The sequence below is a fragment of the Eutrema salsugineum genome, unplaced genomic scaffold (assembly GCF_000478725.1).
Source record: "Eutrema salsugineum unplaced genomic scaffold, Eutsalg1_0 scaffold_3, whole genome shotgun sequence".
Lineage (NCBI taxonomy): Eukaryota > Viridiplantae > Streptophyta > Magnoliopsida > Brassicales > Brassicaceae > Eutrema > Eutrema salsugineum.
Window position 1 is genome coordinate 10,942,021 of NW_006256756.1, and position 19,875 is coordinate 10,961,895.

Sequence of the window (19,875 nt, forward strand, 5' to 3'; positions counted from 1 at the left end):
CTCTGGAGTGATGAAGAACCTGCAAGACAGAATAGGAAGATTTCGAAAAGGACTTGTCTTAGGACAAGATCCTATTTGAACTAAGTCTATTTCTTTGCAAAGACTAGCTAAGGACTATAAACCAAAACGCTTTATGGGAGGCAGCCCATTTTAGGTACTTATTTGTTTTTGTTTACGCTTTCTTTTTCTATGAAAAGTTTTGTTTTTCTTATTTAAGACAGGTTTTAGTATGCTATAAAAAAAATAAAAAAAAATAAAGAGAAGAAAAGGAGCCGACCGCGGCCAAAGGAGGTTCGGCCGTGGCCAGCCTGAGTTTTACCACGGTCGCGACGTCTTCAACCGTGGCCGCCGCACATCCTACCGCGACCGGGATGTTTTCATCCGTGGCCAGCACATCCGTCCACCTTGACCACCTCCATCCATCCTTGGCCACCTCCATCCATCCTTGGCCACTTCCATCCATCCTTAGCCACCTTCACCACCTTGTTAAAATTAGTTTCGGATCCCTAGAATCCAAGTTTTATCAAGCAACACCACCACAACAACATCACAATCCATCACCACCACAAAGTAAGTTTTCTTTTCCTTAAACTTTTTACATCTTTCACATACTCTATTTCTCATCCTTGCCTGATTTATTTCACACTGGGGGCAGTGTGATTTAAGTCTGGTGGAGGATTTCATCCCTCTCTAACCATCTTTTCTTGCATGAGCCATTGCATTCTGCATTTTCTTTAAACTTTTTCAGATTTTTTGATTTTTATTAAAACCTTTTCAAAGTCTTTTGAGTTTCAAAAAAAATGTTTTCAAAGGTCAAAAACATTTTGAGGGAATAATGACAAAATCAAATGATGATAACCAACCTGTTTGCTTCTACACCAATCACTCATAAAAGCTCTTTCAAGGTTTAGTACTAGACTAGACGGTAGCTAGACTACTTACACTACTAAATCCCACCAGAGGACTTCTATTCATGAAGATCTTTTCTGCCAGGATATACTAGCTCATTTTACTTGGACTTAATCTTGACATTTAATTTTCTCATCAATGGTTTTAAAGAAGGCATCATGACACACATCAAGGACATCTTTTCCTTATTGATACCAGTCTTTGTTGTCTTAGATGGTCAGTTCATCTTTAGCTGGTACCACACCCTTAACCCAAACCTTCATGTTCAAACCTCATGCATTCTCTCTTAAGTTTATATCGACAGATATGTGTAAAAACGCCGGAGAGGGAGGAACAACATAGTTTTCAGTCACTCAAGGGAAAGATTGAAAGAGACCAGAAGGGACTGTGCCAGAAATCTTTTGATGCCTCAGAAAAGCTCATTCTTAAAGGTAATTTTCGTGCTCCGTAAGACTCCAAGTCAAAAGGCAGGTTTCCGTTTCAAAAAATAAAATAAAAAAAGAGAAAAAGAAAGAAAGGAAAGGAAATTAAAAGCTTAAAGAGTCTTAGAAGCCGAAATCACTTGAGCCAAGGCAATATGTATTCACTTAAGGAGTTATGGATTCACAACCTGGACAAAAATCTAAGTCTGGGGGAAATATAAGGAGAACCTGAAGAAAGGAGATCAGAAATCTTGAAGCAAGAAGAGTGTGACTGAAACTATGGGGGCATTTATCAGTTCCATCCTCTCTTGCTGTTTTGCATAATATCATGTCTCTCCAGAAAAAGGTAACCTTAAACACAGCAGCCTTACCATTAAAAAGCCTTTTTGATGCCTAGCCTTGAATGACTTGTTTAATGTCCTTTTGATGAGAACCACTGAAACCACTAATGAATGTTAAGAGCTAGTTGACTGGAAGTTAGTTCTAGGTGTGTGGATTTTCGCATGACGGATTAACGGACTAGTTATGTTTGTATTTTGGTGAGAATTTTTTAGACTTGATATGATTGATGCATTGTCCATAATTAAGGTCTAGAAGTATGGTTGCTGATATTTTTGAGTTCCCTCTCATTTTTGTTGAATGATATTTTTCCAGATTAGATCTTGATTTGTTTGAGGACAAACAAAGTCTTAAGTCTGGGGGAGTTGATAACACCTGATTTTGACCACTTTTCACCATTGATTTCAAATGCTTTTTCAAAGGTTTTACTTAGTTTAGGAACTTTTATTATGATTTTCATGTATTTGTAGTTTCAAGGCTCTTTTCAGGAAACTTATGGAATATGATGGCAAAATGGAAGAAATCCACATTTTTAGCTCAGAGTCAGACCGTCAGAAGTTCAGCCTCAAATGAAGACTTTCTCACCGTCCGATCCAGCTCAAATTTGGAGACAATCAAGAGGAGACAACCAGATTTCCATAGCATTTTACAGCACAAAGATCCAACGGTGCAATCAAAAGATACATGGAGAACAAGTTGACCCAGTTCACCAGTCCCGGAAGACTCTCACCCGCGGGAAACACATGTTTTACCTGCCCTGGAAGACTCTCACCCCCGGTGGACCTTAGGACAAGCCACAAGGCCCAACATCAAAGCCCACTTCGCCATTTCTTCAGAGAAGCCCTAAATGAGACCTGGAAGACCTTATGACCTATAAATACATTGTTTAGCAGTCCTAAACGGGTGTGTGCTCCTGTAATGAGATTTTGAGCCACCAAACCTTGTTTTTCTAGGGTTAGGCGATGGAGATGGGGATTCTTTCCCAGATCCATTGTTCTTCCTCCTTTTTATCTTATTAACTTTTCTGTTTCATTCTTTTGCATTCTTCTATGTCTTTTATCATTCATTGCATCATGTAGATTAGTCCCAGAGAGTCAAGTTGTTTGAAGATATCGACAAGCATATATATCGATTAGGATTTCTATTGGGGAAAACAACGTATTTCCCCCCCACCAAGTTTCACATAGTAACCAATCCACACGGTCTTTGAGGTTCGTCTTAAATCCCCACAGCGGTAAAGTTAAATACCAATTTCCCCCCAATTACAAAGTTCAAAACATAAATAACCCTCCGAATAAAGTTAAATACGAATAAACACATAGACCATGATTTAGAACGGTTTACTGTTTACCGATAACTGTCTTACCCAATGAATACCGAGATTTATCTAATTTAAACCCGATTTAACGTCTAAACCATAGATTGACCCGTAATCTAGACCCAATTAAAAATTTGACCCGCGAAAAAAAAAACCCGTCCAAAACCCCGACACAAACCCGCGAAACCTCTCCCATGCTTTCATTTCCCCCAAATTGTGAAGAACCCTAAAACAAAAAAAAACCCAGAAACTCAATCGAAAACCCCAAATTGGAACCAAATCCTGAATCAAACTTCAATCCCGAGCAAACCCTAACTCCGAATCCACTTCACTTCAAACCGTAGCTGTCGATTTCTTCTGCAAATGTCGATAGTGGAGTGGCAAGCTGGGTATGATTCCGACAGTGTAGATCAAAGGGAGAGAAATGATTGGATGATCGAGGAAGCTGTAGCTGCTTTTGAGGATGAGCCATCTGTCAGGCACAATGTGTATCCGGATTTGGATGAAGAAGAAGCAGCTCAACGTAAAGCTCGGAGGCGCGACCATATCCGACGAGGCAATGGGAGTTTGTACCTCGGACAAGTCTTCATCAGTGGAATAGCATTCAAGGAAGGTGTCTTGGACTACGCCTTGAAGACTGGTTACAATATCAGCCAAAAAAGATATGACAAGACAAAGCTTATGTTTAAGTGTTTAGGAGAGAACTGTACATGGCGAATTTATTGCTCTCGGAAAGGTGGATCCTCAATGTGGCAGGTAACGGTGTTTGAATCTAAACATTGTTGTGTTCCGAATGGCATTTGCACGATGATCAAGGTGCCTGTGATTGCTCGCCTCTTTGTGGACAAGATTCGTGAAGAACCGGAGTACTTCATGCCAATGAAGATTGAAGAGTTGGTTATGGAGAAGTGGAAGATCTCTGTTTCTCGGCCTCAATGCCAGCACGCAAGGAACAAAGCTTTGGCATGGATTGAAAGAGAATATGAGGAACAGTTTGCACGCCTAAGAGATTATGCAAAAGAGATTGAAGGTTCTAATCCGGATTCTTCAGTGGAGGTTGATTGCATTGTGAATGATCAAGGTAAGCATGTGTTTCAAAGGTTTTATGTATGCTTTGATAACCTGCAAAAGGCTTGGAAAGAGAACTGTAGGCCAATGTTAGGAGTGGATGGCTGTTTCTTAAAAACAGTTCACAAAGGTGAGTTGTTTGTGGCAAGTGGTAGAGATGCAGACAACCGAATCTACCCTGTGGCATGGGCTGTACCGCTGTAGTGCAGAAAGAGAATGCAGATAATTGGGGTTGGTTCTTTTCTAAGATCAGAGATTATTTAGGACTACATGATGGAGATGGCTTTGTACTAATCTCTGATCGACAAAAGGTAAAATGGGTGGTTTATTTATTGTTTAGTTTACTTCTATAGCTACTAAATTGTTTTTTTTTTAGGGATTGATCAATGCCGTTCAGAGGATCCTGCCAAAGATTGAGCATAGAATGTGTACAAGACACATATACATGAACCTGAAGTCTCACCATGGAAAGAATCCAGAGTTGAAGGGGTTGATATGGCATCTAGCTTGGAGCTACAATGAGCCAGAGTTTAGAGAAAACTTGAACAAGATTGAGTTGTATGATGAGGCATTGTACCGAGATTTGCTGAAAACAAAACCGGAGACATGGTGCAGGGCTTTTTACAAGCTCGGGTCTTACTGTGAGGATGTGGAGAATAATTCAGTGGAGTCATTCAACAACTCAATAGGTATGAATTGTTTTAGTTGGTTTCTTATGAATTGGTGATAGTTCATTTGTTTTAACTGTATTTTCATTGTTGTTTTCATTATTTTTTGCCCTTGTTGTATTCAGGAAAAGCCAGGGATAAGGCTTTAGTGCCTATGCTAGAGACCATTGCAAGGTTGGCAATGGTTTGAATACCCAAGAGAGATTATAAAGCTTCTAACTATGATGGTTTCTGTACACCATATGTGAAGAAATACCTTGCAGAGTATCATGATGCAGCTTCAGGATGCTTTGTTCAGCCTTCAACTAACATGCAGTATGCTTGTTCACTCGATGGATGCACACACAGGGTTGGCTTGGCGAATAGGACTTGTAGCTGCAGGAGATGGGAAATAACTGGAATCCCGTGTGAGCATGCATATGGTGTTATCTTGAAAAAAGGTCTTGAAGCTCAACACTATGTGTGCCATTGGTTTAGGACAGATAAGTGGAGAAGGCTGTATATAGATGGCATTGTTCCAGTTAAAGGTGCAAAATTTTTGCCTAGAGGAGAAGAGCCATCGATTGTTCATCCTGAGATTCCAAATATGCCTGGTCGGAAGAAGGATAAGGATAAGGCAAAGGAAAAGGTTACAAAGCAAGATAAAAAGAGGAAGAGAGACAGGAATGAGTCTCCTACGAAGAGGGCAGACCCATTGGAGAAGAGGAGGGTCATGCATTGTGGTGTTTGTGGAGCTGCTGGTCACAACTCTCGCTGGCATAATAAGAAGAAGAAAGGTTCAACATCTGAGGTAAACTATGTGGTTCTTCTTTCTTTCTTATGACTTTTTTTATGTCTATGCTAATGTTATTTGTTCTTCTTTTTTCGCAGGTCCCTTTACTTGAAGCATCATCTCAAGTTGAACCCTCACAAGGAATTCTCAGTCAAGTGGATTGAAAGTGAAGAATTTTCATGTTTTTAGATGTTTTTTTCATGTTTATGGCTGTCTTTTTGGTACTCTAACAGCTTGTGCTCGGCTTTTCTTTTTGGTGCTTTATCAGTTTGTGTCGCGGCATCTATGTTATGGCTGTCTTTTTGGTACTCTATCAGCTTTTTTTGAACCTGTTTTATGTTAAGATCAGTTGTATTTTACTCTACTTATGGTCAGTTGTTTTAGTTATGAACCTCTTTTATGTTATGATCAGAAGCTTGTAATGAAACACAAAACAAAACAACGTCTCAAAAAACACAAACAAGCTACCAAATACCAATGACAAACACAATCTCTAGCACAAACACAATCTCTAGCCATAACAAGGTCTCAAAAACCAATGACAAACACAAAACACACATCATACATCAAGCTTGTTCTTCTTAAAGCATCAACCTACAAGCTTGGTACACCCAACAACAACAATGCATCCTAAACACATAACTAACATCATTTTCTTCATCTCATTTTTAGCTTCAGCTACAGCTTCTTCCACTCTTTGATCGCTTTCATTCTCTAGCTTCATTTGCAGCTCCTCAAATATTTTCTTAGCCACCTCCATTGTCCCATTCGTAATATCTGCCACGACTTGCTCCAGTTTTTCAGTTCTTACTGTCAATGCCTCAATCTCACTCAACAAAGCATCATCGACCCACTTGAAAATGTGGTTATCATTAGAAAGCTACAAAAAACAACACAATCACTAAACAATGAGAACTCGGAATCTTTAAAATGAGAATACGAGATATAGCTGTGTACCTTTTTCTCAATGGCAAATGCACATCGATAATATCTCCGGTATGGATTGGACTCGGACTTTGACATTTTCGCAATAATTGCTTCTCCACACCAGCACCTTTTCGGCACACCTGCATTTCTTCTTCTTTCCCGACCACCTGAGTTCACACTAGAAGCCCCAGAGTCGTTGTTGTTCATCGTAAAAGGAGTCTGGTTTTCGGAATTTTGATTTGGGAATTTTCGGGTTTTAGGGTTCTTCTATCGATTTGGGAATTTTAAATCGATTTGGGGATTTCATAATATTACCGTTAGGAGATGGATCGGGTTATAGGAGCGGGTTTAGATTTTGGGTCAGGTTGGCCGGGTCGTAAGATACCGTCTACAATCGAGCAACATGGTTTTACCTTCGGTTAAGCTCACAAACCAGTTAAATCAGCGGTAAGGGTTATTTATGTTTTTAACTTTGAAATTGGGGGAAAATTAGTATTTAACTTTACCGCTGTGGGGATTTAAGACGAACCTCAAAGATCGTGTGGATTGGTTACTATGTGAAACTTGGTGGGGGAAAATACGTTGTTTTCCCTTTCTATTGTTCTTAGCCATATTCTGGATCTCATATCTTCTAAGTCATTTGTAAAGCATGAGAGTAGATTCATGACCTATTCTCTGAGCCTAGGATCGATCAGAGCCACAAGAGTGCGGTATCAGATCATCCATACCTAGCTTCAGAAGAACATAGTCGCTATAGGAGTCGAAAGCAACCTATAGAGAAGATGTGAGCAGACGAATTCAGTGTTCATTGCATGATCTTAAGTTTAGCATGAGAGCGAGAGTTAATTGCTAGATCTAAGAGATTAGTTGATTAAGGTGACGACAGTTGGTTAATCATACATGTGTCTATTCTAGTTCAATGCAGATTCCCAGAAACAGATGAAGATAAATCGTCCGGAAGCTAGTTGGAAATGCCACCATGCATCAAATAGAGTAAACCGGAGAAGTCTAAATCGCCACCTATGAGTTTAAGAGTCTCTGGTTTGAGTCGATATGCTTTAGATGTTCTTTTAACAATTCATCATGCATTGCATCTCTTGTGAATACTAGACTAGATTTAGTTTAGGATGTATCTAGAGAGATATCGTGAGACTTAAGATGCTTAAGAGTGTGAACCCCCTCCTCGTAAGAAAAAGTAAAATATTTATAGGGGATTACCTGACCCGGGTTAGTATACCGGATTAACCCATGGATTTTGAATTGGGTGGATCAGCCCATGACCCGACTCGACTGAATTCGAATCTTATGATGGCGTCACGCCTCTGATGGTCTCACCAACTTTCTTTGGCGTGTTATGCGCTGCAACAAGACCGTCTGTTGGCGCGTCCCTTTTTTTCAGTGTACGAGTTGGGTCGGTGTCTCAGACGCGATATAGTTCTTCGCTGAACCTCTGCTTTTCCCCTGGCTCCTGCAAAAAGTCACTTTCACCTGACACACGTAAGAAAAATGCATTAAATGTCATTCTCGTGGGCTTGTAAGGGTATGGGCAGTCAAATCAGATTAAGGCATATTCCAATTGTCAATTGGAGGGAAATTTGAATAATATTGCCGCTCAAACGAGTCACTTATACATGGCCCGGATCCCTCGATACTAGGACTGGGCTGCTAGGGATGGAAGACTCTGCTCTCCGGGTACCTGTGCGGACCACTCTTCCTTATATCTCGACTCTTCCGGATCACCGAGCTTAGGTCTAGGACATAGAGAATGTGACCTCTCCTCCTCCTGACCAATCAGTTTCTGACTTCCTTGTTTCTGACAATGTGGCATGTGCTGTCAGACACGAGAAAACCAGGAACAGATGGCCTATCGTGTCGGATCTCCCGAATCCAACTGGATTCAAGGTCCGGTGCTATATGGTTAGGGCGTATTGGGCCGGAGGCTCAATACAGGTCCTAATTTGGCCCAGGGAGGCCGTGTCTACAAAAAAAACCATGGACGCCACGTGCTAACACGTAATTCGTCCACGTAGGAAGGATCAAATTTAACCCCAACATTTACTACCGTAGGAAGGATCTGTTCCATCCTCATCACCTTCTCTTCTTGTTTGACAGTTTCAGTCTTGCTCCATTTTTTTTGTTCTTTTGCCTTACACTTCTCTTTCTTGTGCAGGCTTCTTCTTCTATCTCCCTCAGCAACCACTTCCATCTTCTCTCCATTTCAGTGGCTGCAAGGTCTTCAATGTTGGAAGGTTCTTCATCTCTTTCTCTTCAACATTCTCACGGCTGAGAAGTACTCTCTCATGGACCCATTCTTCTTTGAACAGGCTCCAAGGATAACCTGGCTCTGATACAATGTTGACATTCTTCAATCTCTCCTCTTTTCACTCAGGTTTGTTCTCTTTCTCTCTTCACTCTTTTGTTTCTCTTTTCTCTCCCTCTCTTTCACTCTAACTCTTGCTCTGTTTCAATTAAGATGGCTAAGAGTGTGAACCCCCTTGCACTCATAGTTGTTGTTTGGTTTTTCTAAGTGATAACAAGAAGAAACTTAGAGAGATAAACATATAAAAACTATATTTTGATATTTGGATCAATCGATGTTTTTCTCCTTCTCTTTACAACATATTTATACTACTTCTTCTACTTGCCACACACACTTCCATCCATACTTTGGACCATCACTACAAGAAAGAGGGGCATTTCCAACGAATTCTTTACATCGAGTTATGGTCGTCGTAAATTTACGTCGTAATGTATGACGTCAAAATATTTCGTCGTAATTTGGACGTAAAATCCTACTCTCGTAAAATCGTCGTAAACTTGCGACGACATTACAACGATTAAAGAACGAATTTTCTTTCGTCGTAACATTGTCGTAAAATTTACGTCAACTATACGACGAATTGGCCTCCATCTTGTATTTGACGTAATATCGATGTAAATATAATGTAAATTTTATTTCGACGTAAATTTGATGTAAATATTCAATGGCAATATGTTGGTGATAGATCATGGTTTTAATGACTTTTAACCATGGTATAGGTCTTGTTTATAGAGTCTTTTTAGTGTTTTTCGAGTCTTTTGGAGTCATTACAGGTCTTAGGTACGTTTGGAGCTTAACTGGAGATTTTGGAGCACTTTGGAGCTTAATCAGGATCAAATTCGTGAAGGATGAATTATGTGCTTTAGTGTCGCTTGACACCATGGAGAGTGACGCTCGACACTTGTCAAGGAAATAAGGAAAACGCGATTTTGTTTCCTGTTTAAAGAAGGAGTTGGACCCAGAAGTTTCTAAAGAAGCCCAATACGTGTTTTATAGATATAAATAGGGTTTTTAGTCTCTTTTGAACCTTACCTTAGATTTTCGAGCAAGACACCTTCTTACTTTTTTGGCTTTTTCGATTTTGAGAGCTTGGGGAGACAAGTCTGAACTCTGTTCGTTTAGAGAGAAGATTTCGAACCCCTTTGTTTATTTTATTCATCTTCTTATTGCAATCTATTCAATCATGTGTGTTGTTTCAATATCCATGTCTGAGTAGTTAGCTTGTTAGGTTTAGGGTTCTCATAAAGGTTTTCTCTAGATGTTTGATTAATTGATTTAGTTAGGATTCATAATCTGATTAGTTCTTCACCATAGGTTGTTCTTAAAGCTAATTCTAGACTGATCACCTAAAACTTAGATCTTAGGTTGCTTAATTGACATGGAAGTGTAATTGAATAACTGGAAAGAACCTAGGGTGAGCAAAGTAGCTATTCGCAAAGGAATTTGGTTTAGATGCTTTGTGAACATATCGAACTTGTGCATTAAAGCTGGTTTAAATCTGTAGGATTTGCAAAGGAATTTGGAATTCTAGGATTTCAACTTAGATAATTCTCACAACGGAAGTTGGTTAATTATAATTTTGTGTTTCGAGTTCAAGAACCGTGCTTAAACCTGAACCCTGACTAATCGATTGATCTGCATGCATTGATTTCCTGAGAAACGCCCTAAGCCTAATCACCATCCATTTGAATTTTACAAACGTTTTCACTGCTGTTTAGTTTATTTCTGCTGCATCGTTATTTATTTCTAATATTTCTGCTTAGCGTAATTCGATCTCTATAAGGTCTATTGAGTGATCTCTTGTCTCTGTGGTTCGACCCCTACATACCACAACTGCACATATGTGCTCTTGCAGAGTAGCTTAGGGATTAAACTTTGAGCAGATCAAGTTTTGGCGCCGTTGCCGGGGACTTGACTTCGTCATTAAACCTAGTTTTTGAGTTTCGACTAAGTTTTTCTTAGTGTCGAGCGACACCACTTGTGGTGTTGCGCGACACCTTTCGTTTTTATAACCTAATTTACTTATTTTGTTTTCTCTCTTTGTCTTTTGTGCTTCAGGTTTATGCATACTCGTGGAACCAGAAGCAACAAAGACATCCCGCTAGTGAACTTGAGCAACGAAGAGCTAGCAGAGTTAGAGCGAACGAACAGAAAGGCAAAGCAACCGGCAGAGATGGAGAACGCAAACGGACTTGTGCGTGATGATGCTGGTTTCTGGAGAGACCAAGATGGTCATGTGTGCAATGAGAGAGGCCAAAGACTTGATGGAGATGGTAACATCATTCCACCAGCACCTTTACCGGTGAATGTTGTTAACCAGAATCCACCACCCGCACCGCGTAGTAATGCTGTGATCATTCCAAATCAGAGGAATGCTCCAGAAGAACAGAACGTGAGGGAACCTGCACCTACAGATGGTCGTGGAAGAACGCTTGGAGATTACAACAGGCCTGGGCAGTTCTATGCAAATCGATCTGCGATTCGCGCTCCTGCGTTTAGGAACGATGTTGAGTTGAAGCCTGTGTACTACACTCTTGTGGGTCAGCATCCCTTTCATTGTCACTCTCATGAGCACCCTATGGATCACATCGAGAGGTTTGAGGACTTGGTCACCAGCATCAAATACAATGGAGTGTCTAATGATTTCCTCCTCTGCAAGCTATTTCCTTACTCCCTTGCTGGAGAAGCAGCTAACTGGTTGAAGCAGTTGGAGCCAGGATCACTGACTACTTGGGAGGAGACCAGGAACGCCTTCCTGCACAACTTCTTCGATGATGCTAGGTCTGAGGAATTGAGGAAAAAAATCTCGACATTCTCTCAAGAAACAACTGAGGCGTTCAAAGCTTCTTGGGTGAGATTTAAATCATACCAGCGAGACTGCCCCCATCATGGCTTCAGCGATGTGCAGCTGTTAGGTATTTTATTTCAGGGGTATTGATTGGAGGTATCAGATAGCTCTTGATGCAGCAAGCAATGGAAATTTCAACACCAGATACCCAGATGAAGCTGTTGTGCTCATCAAAAACTTGGCATCTAGCAATAGCACCAAGAATGCAGATTATCAGCAAGCAATGGAAATTTCAACACCAGATACCCAGATGAAGCTGTTGTGCTCATCGAAAACTTGGCATCTAACAATAGCACCAAGAATGCAGATTATGAGCGAAAGAAGCTGGCTGGGAACATGGATGGATCGCAGATTGCTGAGGTGAAGGCTAAGCTTGATTCTTTGCATAGACTTCTAGTGGGTAAGAAGCATGTCAGATTCGCACAGGAAGTGGAGAGTTTCGAGCCTGAGGATGAAGCTGAGGAGAAAGATGTCAACTTTGTTAATGGATCAGGGTTTCAGGGTCAGAGGTTTGGTAATCAGCAAGGTAACAGAAGCTACAATGGAAACAATCAGAGGAGCACCTTCAACAGTAATCAGAACTTCTCTGGTTACACGCCTAAGCCTCAGTACCAGAAGCCTTATTCCAGCAACAGTTTTTCCAGAAACTACAGCACTCCTTCAGCTCAACCTCAAACTCCTGACAATGAAGTGAAGTCTATGCTGGAACAGATTCTGGAAGGACAGCAGAAGTTAACCGTGGACTTCAATGGAAAGATAGATGCTCTCTACCTTGATCTGAATGGGAAAATCGAGGCTTTGAACACCCATATGAAGCAGCTCGATACACAGGTTGCTCAAACAGCAGGGTCTGTGAAACGACAAGAAGGTTTTCTTCCTGGGAAGACTGACACAAATCCGAGGCATCACTGCAGTGCCATCACGTTGAGGAGTGGTAAAAATTTGAGTTCTGAGCCCAAAAAGACGCCACCAGCAGATGAGGTCGTGGATTTGGAAGATCCTGAAGAAGTTTCTGAAATTGCAGAGCCGATGTCGAGCGACACCACAACAAGTGTCGCGCATCACCAATCGCAGAGCGAAGCTGTTATTGCTCCAAGTCTGAAATCTGCTGAGGAGAATGTCTACAAACCTAAGGTTCCTTACCCAAGGAGCCCTAGGAAGTCCAAGCAAGAGCTAGATGATGCACGATGCAAGGCTTTGATGGAAAATCTTGTGATTGAGATACCTTTGGTTGATGCTGTGAAAATCACTCCTGTTATCAGGCGTTATGTGAAGCGAATGGTGACCAACAATCTCAGCCATGAACAAGGAGTGATGATGATTTCTGAGCAAGTCAGCGCTGTGATTCAGAACAGAATTCCAGAGAAGCTGTCTGATCCAGGAAGCTTTGTCTTGGGTTACTCCATCTTCACGGAGAGATTCAAGAGATCGTTGTGTGATCTGGGCTCAAGTGTCAATCTCATGCCATATTCAGCCGCTGTCAATCTCGGCATGACTGACTTCAAGCCAACAAGGATATCTCTTATCCTGGCTGATCGATCGACAAGGATACCTGAAGGAGTGTTGGAAGATGTTCCAATCAAGATTGGAGACTGCATGATACCGACTGACTTTGTGGTTCTGGAGTATGGAGAGGAGCCTAAGGATCCTCTTATCCTTGGGAGACCTTTTCTAGCTACAGCAGGTGCTATCATCGATGTCAGGAAAGGCAGGATCGCTTTGAACGTTAGAGACTTGGTCATGAACTTTGACATGGAGAAGCTGATGAAGAAGCCCACCATCGATGGTCAGACCTTCTACGTCGACACACTCACAGAATTTGCAGAGGAGATCTTCCATGAGATGCGACCCACAGACCCACTGGAGAGAGCTTTGACCACATCTGCAACTGAAGCTGAGCACTTAAACGAAATTTCAGCATCTTACTTGAAGATGTTGGATTCCAGCGAGCATGTCATGCAGTTGGTAGCGCAGATAGATCAACTTGTGCCTCCTGCAAAGGCCAAGCAATTCTCCGACTGGAGTGAAGAGAAAGCGCCCAAGATCGAGCTTAAACAGCTCCCTGCAGGACTAAGGTATGCATTTTTAGGATCTAATTCCACTTATCCAGTCATTATCAATTCTTCTTTGAACAACGCAGAGGTTACCTTACTGCTGCGCAAGTATCGCAAGGCTCTTGGCTATTCTATTGATGATATTTCAGGTATCTCACCAGATCTGTGCATGCATTGAATTCACCTGGAGGATGAGTCGAAGTCATCGATCGAACACCAGCGCAAGTTAAACCCTAATTTGAAAGAAGTGGTCAAGAAGGAGATCATGAAGATGTTGGAAGCTGGGATCATCTATCCAATTTCAGATAGTGATTGGGTCAGTCCTGTGCACGTGGTTCCTAAGAAATGAGGAGTTACAGTTGTGAATAATAATAAAGATGAGCTGATCCCAACGCGCACAGAGACTGAACACAGGATGTGTATCGATTACAAGAAGCTGAATGCAGCAACCAGGAAATATCACTTTCCATTGCCCTTCATTGATCAGATGCTGGAGAGACTTGCAAACCATCCCTATTACTGCTTCCTTGATGGTTATTCAGGGTTTTTCCAGATTCCTATCCATCTAGATGATCAAGAGAAGACAACTTTTACATGTCCATATGGCACTTTTGCTTATCGCAGAATGCCTTTTGGACTTTGTAATGCTCCTGCAACTTTCCAGAGGTGTATGATGGCTATCTTCACTAACATGATTGAAGATGTCATGGAGGTCTTTATGGATGATTTCTCAGTTTATGGATCATCTTTTAAAGACTGACTGGATAATCTCTGCAAGGTATTGGCTCGCTGTGAAGAGAAACACTTGGTCCTTAATTGGGAAAAGTGTCATTTTATGGTCAGAGATGGGATTGTTCTTGGACACAAAGTTTCTGGAGCTGGTATCGAAGTGGATCGTGTGAAGATTGACGTCATGATGAGTTTGCAACCACCTGATTCTGCGAAATCTGTTAGAAGCTTTCTGGGTCATGCAGGGTTTTATCGTCGATTTATCAAGGACTTCAGCAAGATTGCACGTCCTCTTACTGCTCTGCTATGCAAGGATGTCAAGTTTGAGTTTACAGACGAATGCCTTGCCGCATTTGAACAGATCAAACAAGCTCTGATAAGCACCCCTATTGTGCAGCCCCCTGACTGGAATTTGCCTTTTGAGGTGATGTGTGATGCCAGTGTTTGCTGTTGGTGCCGTTCTTGGACAGAAGAAAGACAAGAAGCTTCATGCAGTCTACTATGCCAGTCAAACTCTGGATGATGCTCAAAGAAACTATGCTACTACTGAGAAGGAGCTGTTGGCTGTGGTTTTTGGTTTTGAGAAATTTCGACCCTACCTTGTGGGATCGAAGGTTATTGTGCACACATATCATTATGCACTCAAATACTTGATGCAGAAGAAGGATGCAAAGCCGAGGTTACTGCGATGGGTTTTACTTCTTCAGGAGTTCGATATTGAGGTCAGAGACAAAAAGGGTGTTGAGAATGGTGTTGCAGATCATCTCTCACGCATCAGAGTTGAAGAGGACGTACCCATGATTTTTGCCAGAGGAGAATGTATACTATGTGGTAACTGGGTTTCAGAGCAGATTTGACGAAGAATTGCAGGCTTTTCGAATTGGAGAAGCGTTAGTGTCGAGCGACACCACCACTAGTGTCGCACGACACCTTGCGCAGCAGAAAACAGAGACTTCTAAAATTCGAAACAGACTTCCTGAGATCAGTTCAGCAGCTGTATCTACCACCCAACGTCCTTGGTATGCTGATATTGCCAATTATCTCGCTGCAGAGGCTGAGCCTGAGAACTTTAAGGGCTATGCGAAGAAGAAGTTCCTGAGAGCTGAGGAGATATCACTGGGACGAGCCATATCTGTACAAGCACTGTTCTGATGGGATTTACAGAAGATGCATTGCAGAGTCAGAAGTTCCAGAGGTAATGTTTCATTGTCATGGATCCGAATACGCTGGACACTTTGCAACCTTCAAAACAGTGTCTAAGGTTCTTCAAGCAGACTTTTGGTGGCCTACAATGTTTCGCGACGCGCATGCCTTTATCTCGCAGTGTGATGCTTGTCAGAGGAGAGGGAAGATCAGCAAGCGACATAAAATGCCACAGAATTTCATCCTTGAGGTTGAAGTATTCGATTGCTGGGGTATCGATTTCATGGGTCCTTTTCCCTCTTCTTATGGGTATAAGTACATCCTGGTTGCTGTTGATTATGTATCTAAGTGGGTCGAAGCCATTGCCAGCCCCACCAACGATTCTTCAGTGGTTCTTAAGATGTTCAAAACCATTATCTTCCCTCAATTTGGAGTGCCTCGAGTTGTTATAAGTGATGCTGGTTCTCACTTTATTAACAAGGTGTTCGAAAAACTCCTAAGGAAACATGGAGTTCATCATCGAGTTGCAACTCCTTATCACCCTCAGACGAGTGGACAGGTTGAAGTCTCGAATCGACAGATCAAGGAGATCTTGGAGAAGATAGTGGGTAAAACTCGGAAGAACTGGGCTGCGAAGTTGGACGATGCACTCTGGACGTACAGGACAGCATTCAAAACGCCTCTAGGCACCACACCTTTCCATCTGCTCTATGGAAAGCCCAGTCACCTTCCAGTGGAGATAAAACACAAGGCAGCTTGGGCGATAAAGATGATGAATTTCGACATCAAGTCTGCTGCAGAGAGGAGATTGGTACAGCTGAATGAGTTGGACGAAATCAGGCACCATGCCTATGAGAATTCGAAGTTGTACAAGGAGAGGACCAAGGCGTATCACGACTCGAAAATCCTCTCCAGGCAATTCGAACCGAATGACCAGGTACTTCTGTATAACTCTCGTTTGCAATTGTTTCCTGGTAAACTGCGTTCTTGTTGGTCAAGTCCTTTCATAGTCAAGGAGGTTCGCCTCTATGGTGCCATCGTCCTCCTCACACCAGATGGCAGCAGCGAGTTCACAGTGAATGGACAAATTAAAGGGTGAAACACTACTGGGCCAAAGCTGCGATTCCAGATAGACACATCGTTCCTCTGGATGGTGCACCCCCTGCCTAAATCACCATCAAGTCAAGTTAATGACTTTAAACAAGCGCTTGGTGGAAGGCAATCCACTGGTAAGTCTGTATATAAGTCTTTTTGTTTCAGCTAATTTTCGTTTTTGTTTTTCGTGATGTGGAGTTTTTGGTATCAATTTAGGGTGCTTTCTGACAGCATGTGTTGCTGGAATACTGGAATAGATCAATTAGTGTTCTCCATCTGCACTAACTTGTGATTCTTCCTCTTTTGGTGGTTTGTTCTGTTTTGTGTTTTGCAGATGCCTCCACGCAAACGACAATGCAGGAACGCCGCTTCCGCTCGCAATCCCCAGACGCAGTGGCATTCAACCTTGGTGATCACGGCGAAGCCTTGGTTGGTGACCTGTGGCAACGCGCGATCATCAATGCGGTACTCGCCAGATCTCGCTACCTTGTCAAATTCCATGACTCCCAGGACTTGCAGGCGTTCACATCCTCCCATCTTCGACCTGCTGCACCACCTCGATCTCGATCCGCTTCACAACCACCATCGCCTCCTGCAGCCCCTGAATCACCTGACGAGAGGATTAAGCCCCCTTGGCCTAAACGGGAAAATCTGCGCATCGCCTCTCGCAGGACTTGGGACGAGCCTCATCGAGCTGTTTCTGAGAGTGTTGAGTGCCTACACAGGCCGATTTCTGATGACTGGGATGATTACGACACTTTCTTCTACAATGCTTGGCTGAATGTGAAGATGTTTCCCACCAGGTTCTTGGACATTCTTGATATGCGGCGTTTGGGTTTGGATTCTGAGCTTCTGCGTTTATTGGTTAAGCTTGGATTAGGGACTATGGCTACTAGATCCTATGATCTGTTCCCTGACCTTGCTCGTCAGTTCATGGCCTCTGTTCGCATTTACTACACCAACGAACACGCCCCAGACGCGCAGGAAGGCACTCTGACTTTCATGATCCGTGGAGTTCGTTACAGGCTTCCCTTTCGCGACCTGTGTGCTATATATGGGTTTCGAAAGGACCTCCCGAGAGTTAGCCTTCCTACTCGGACGATTGATGTGCAGGCATTCTGGTCCCATTTCGGGAATGGTCGCTATGATTCGAAGACCACGTCACAGACCGATGTGCGACACCCTGCTCTGCGATGTCTTCTCCGCATCCTAGGCAACACCATTCAGTGCAAGTCAGCTCCAGGTAAGATGCGCCTCTCTATGCTGGCTCTTCTCTATGTTGCCATTGGTGATCTTACAGATGCTGAGCATTTCCGGAGTTCTGCACAATGCTTCTTGGATCAACCACAACCTTCCATGGTCCTTTCGCACTGCAGCTGGTTCTTTCCGGATTCAGCTCCCTGATCGTGCACGTACTGACATAGGCACGGACTGCGCTGCGCTACGTTTTGAGCCAGAGAGGAGGGCCTTGATCACAGTGTCTCGCGGATCCTCTTCCAGAGCTCGTGCTTCCACTTCTGAGGATGATCAGATACCTCGCTCTGCTGGCATACCCTTCCCTGTGCTAGATCTTCCACCCGAACCAGAGATTCCCATGGAGGCCGCTGCTTTTCAGAGGTATGTTGTTCAGAGTTTTCAGAGCATCTGGGGTGCCATCGCTACTCTCTCTCGCTGTGGCTGTGTTCGCACTCCTCGCCCACGCTCCCGCTCGCCCACACACTCCGGTGATGATGCTGCTACTACCGACGAGGACTAGTTCCTTGGTCGTTCTGGTTCTGTTTTCTTTTCTTTTCTTTTCTTTTCTTTTCTTTTGTTTCTCCTTTATTTTCTTTTTCCTTGTTTGAGTCTGTTGTGTCAGCTACATTTGTTGTGAGACTTTGATGGATTTATGCATTTATGGGTTGTCTTGTTACTTCTAACTTCTCTCTGAGTGATCTGACAGTGCTAACCTAGATGATTCTCTGTCCTGTTTGATGGACTCATGTGTTTCTGATCGCGCGGATTGCTCTCTGCAACGTGGTGTCGTGCGACACCATCATTGGTATCGCTCGTCACCACTCATGCACTTTCGACCTAAGCTCAATTTCGACGGATTTTTAGCTGTGTGTTGGTCGACCTGACTAAGTCGTAAGACACTCTAACCCATTGCATTCGTCCTCTTTTATTCCTTTCTCTGTCACCAAATTTGGACTAGATAACATTAGGGACAGTGTTGTTCAAATCTGGGGGAGGCTGACATTATGTTTGTTTTTCTTAAGAGTCAGTTGTGTCAAAACGTTTTTGAGTCAAAACCTGTTGGAGATCATGATGCTTTTCCTGGAATTATTGTGCTGACCTTTCATCCAAGTGACCACCGCTGCAGATTCAGTCTAGATCCGACTAATGAAAAATCCAAAGGCTGATCAGTTGACTAGAGGCGTCCATGTTTCCAACAGAATCCACTAACCTGAGTTAATTTCTGAACTCTTTCTTTTACCTCATTGATGTGACTGATGTTCATAGATCTTGATTCCTCGTTCATACTTGACAAATGAAAGCCTGTGTGAAATCTAATGTTGGTATTTCTCTCCCTGTGACGAGCTAAAAAGGTGAAGAAAGAAAGAAAAAGGCGAAAAGATTGAAATGATTTTCGCTTAGGAGTGAAGAGCTAAGAAAATTTCCAAGGATCCCATTATTTCACTTCTAAGTTGGAATGATCACACAAAGGAAGGAAGCGAGGGGTAGGAAAGTTTCCTATGACCCCATTATTCGTTGAAACCCTTTGATACAAGGTAAGGAGACAACTTGGGGACTCGATGGCAAACACCATCAGTACTCGCAGCTTTAACCTTATCGTGTATATACCATAAAAAAAAAGAGACAAAGATGATGAGTGTGTGAAAAGAATAAGTCTGGAGGAGAGAAAAGTACCAAAGTGTGTAAGGCTGATTTGTTTGAGTATAGTACGGGAAAGAGTCTAGAAGGTTTTTGGCATCTGAAACATCAGTGAGATCCAGCGATGAGGGTTTATGGATAATTTTGTGGAATTTTGGACTTAATCTGGGAAGCTGTGAATGTCTGCGGAGAAGTACATGGTGGTTCGATTTGGAATGATGAAGCAGCAGTTGAGTTTCAGGGTGATCGGTCAAAAGCGATGTTCCAGTGAAAGGTTGAGTCTCCGTGTTTTCAAACCTCTTTCTCTTATTTGGTGTTATGTTTGCTTGAGGGCAAGCAAATGCTAAGTCTGGGGGAGTTGATATATCATGGTTTTTATGGTTTTTAAC

The 19,875-nt window shown here is 42.5% G+C and overlaps 3 protein-coding genes across 3 annotated transcripts; 2 read left to right on the forward strand and 1 right to left on the reverse strand.

The window, feature by feature from the left end:
• The first annotated feature begins 3,351 nt into the window (after window positions 1-3,351).
• Window positions 3,352-5,660, forward strand: LOC112085398. Its single transcript, XM_024154611.1, has 7 exons — window positions 3,352-4,069; window positions 4,178-4,256; window positions 4,310-4,367; window positions 4,433-4,745; window positions 4,850-4,908; window positions 4,975-5,514; window positions 5,595-5,660. Exons 1-7 carry the CDS (start codon window positions 3,352-3,354, stop codon window positions 5,658-5,660), a joined length of 1,833 nt encoding a protein of 610 aa, XP_024010379.1.
• A 425-nt stretch (window positions 5,661-6,085) lies between these two features.
• Window positions 6,086-6,630, reverse strand: LOC112085399 (uncharacterized protein At4g04775-like). The gene is made up of 2 exons (XM_024154612.1): window positions 6,454-6,630; window positions 6,086-6,376 (listed from the first exon to the last, which is right to left on the reverse strand). Exons 1-2 carry the CDS (start codon window positions 6,628-6,630, stop codon window positions 6,086-6,088), a joined length of 468 nt encoding a protein of 155 aa, XP_024010380.1.
• A 9,035-nt stretch (window positions 6,631-15,665) lies between these two features.
• Window positions 15,666-16,616, forward strand: LOC112085401 (uncharacterized protein K02A2.6-like). Its single transcript, XM_024154613.1, has one exon. It carries the CDS (start codon window positions 15,666-15,668, stop codon window positions 16,614-16,616), a length of 951 nt encoding a protein of 316 aa, XP_024010381.1.
• The last annotated feature ends 3,259 nt before the right edge of the window (window positions 16,617-19,875 follow it).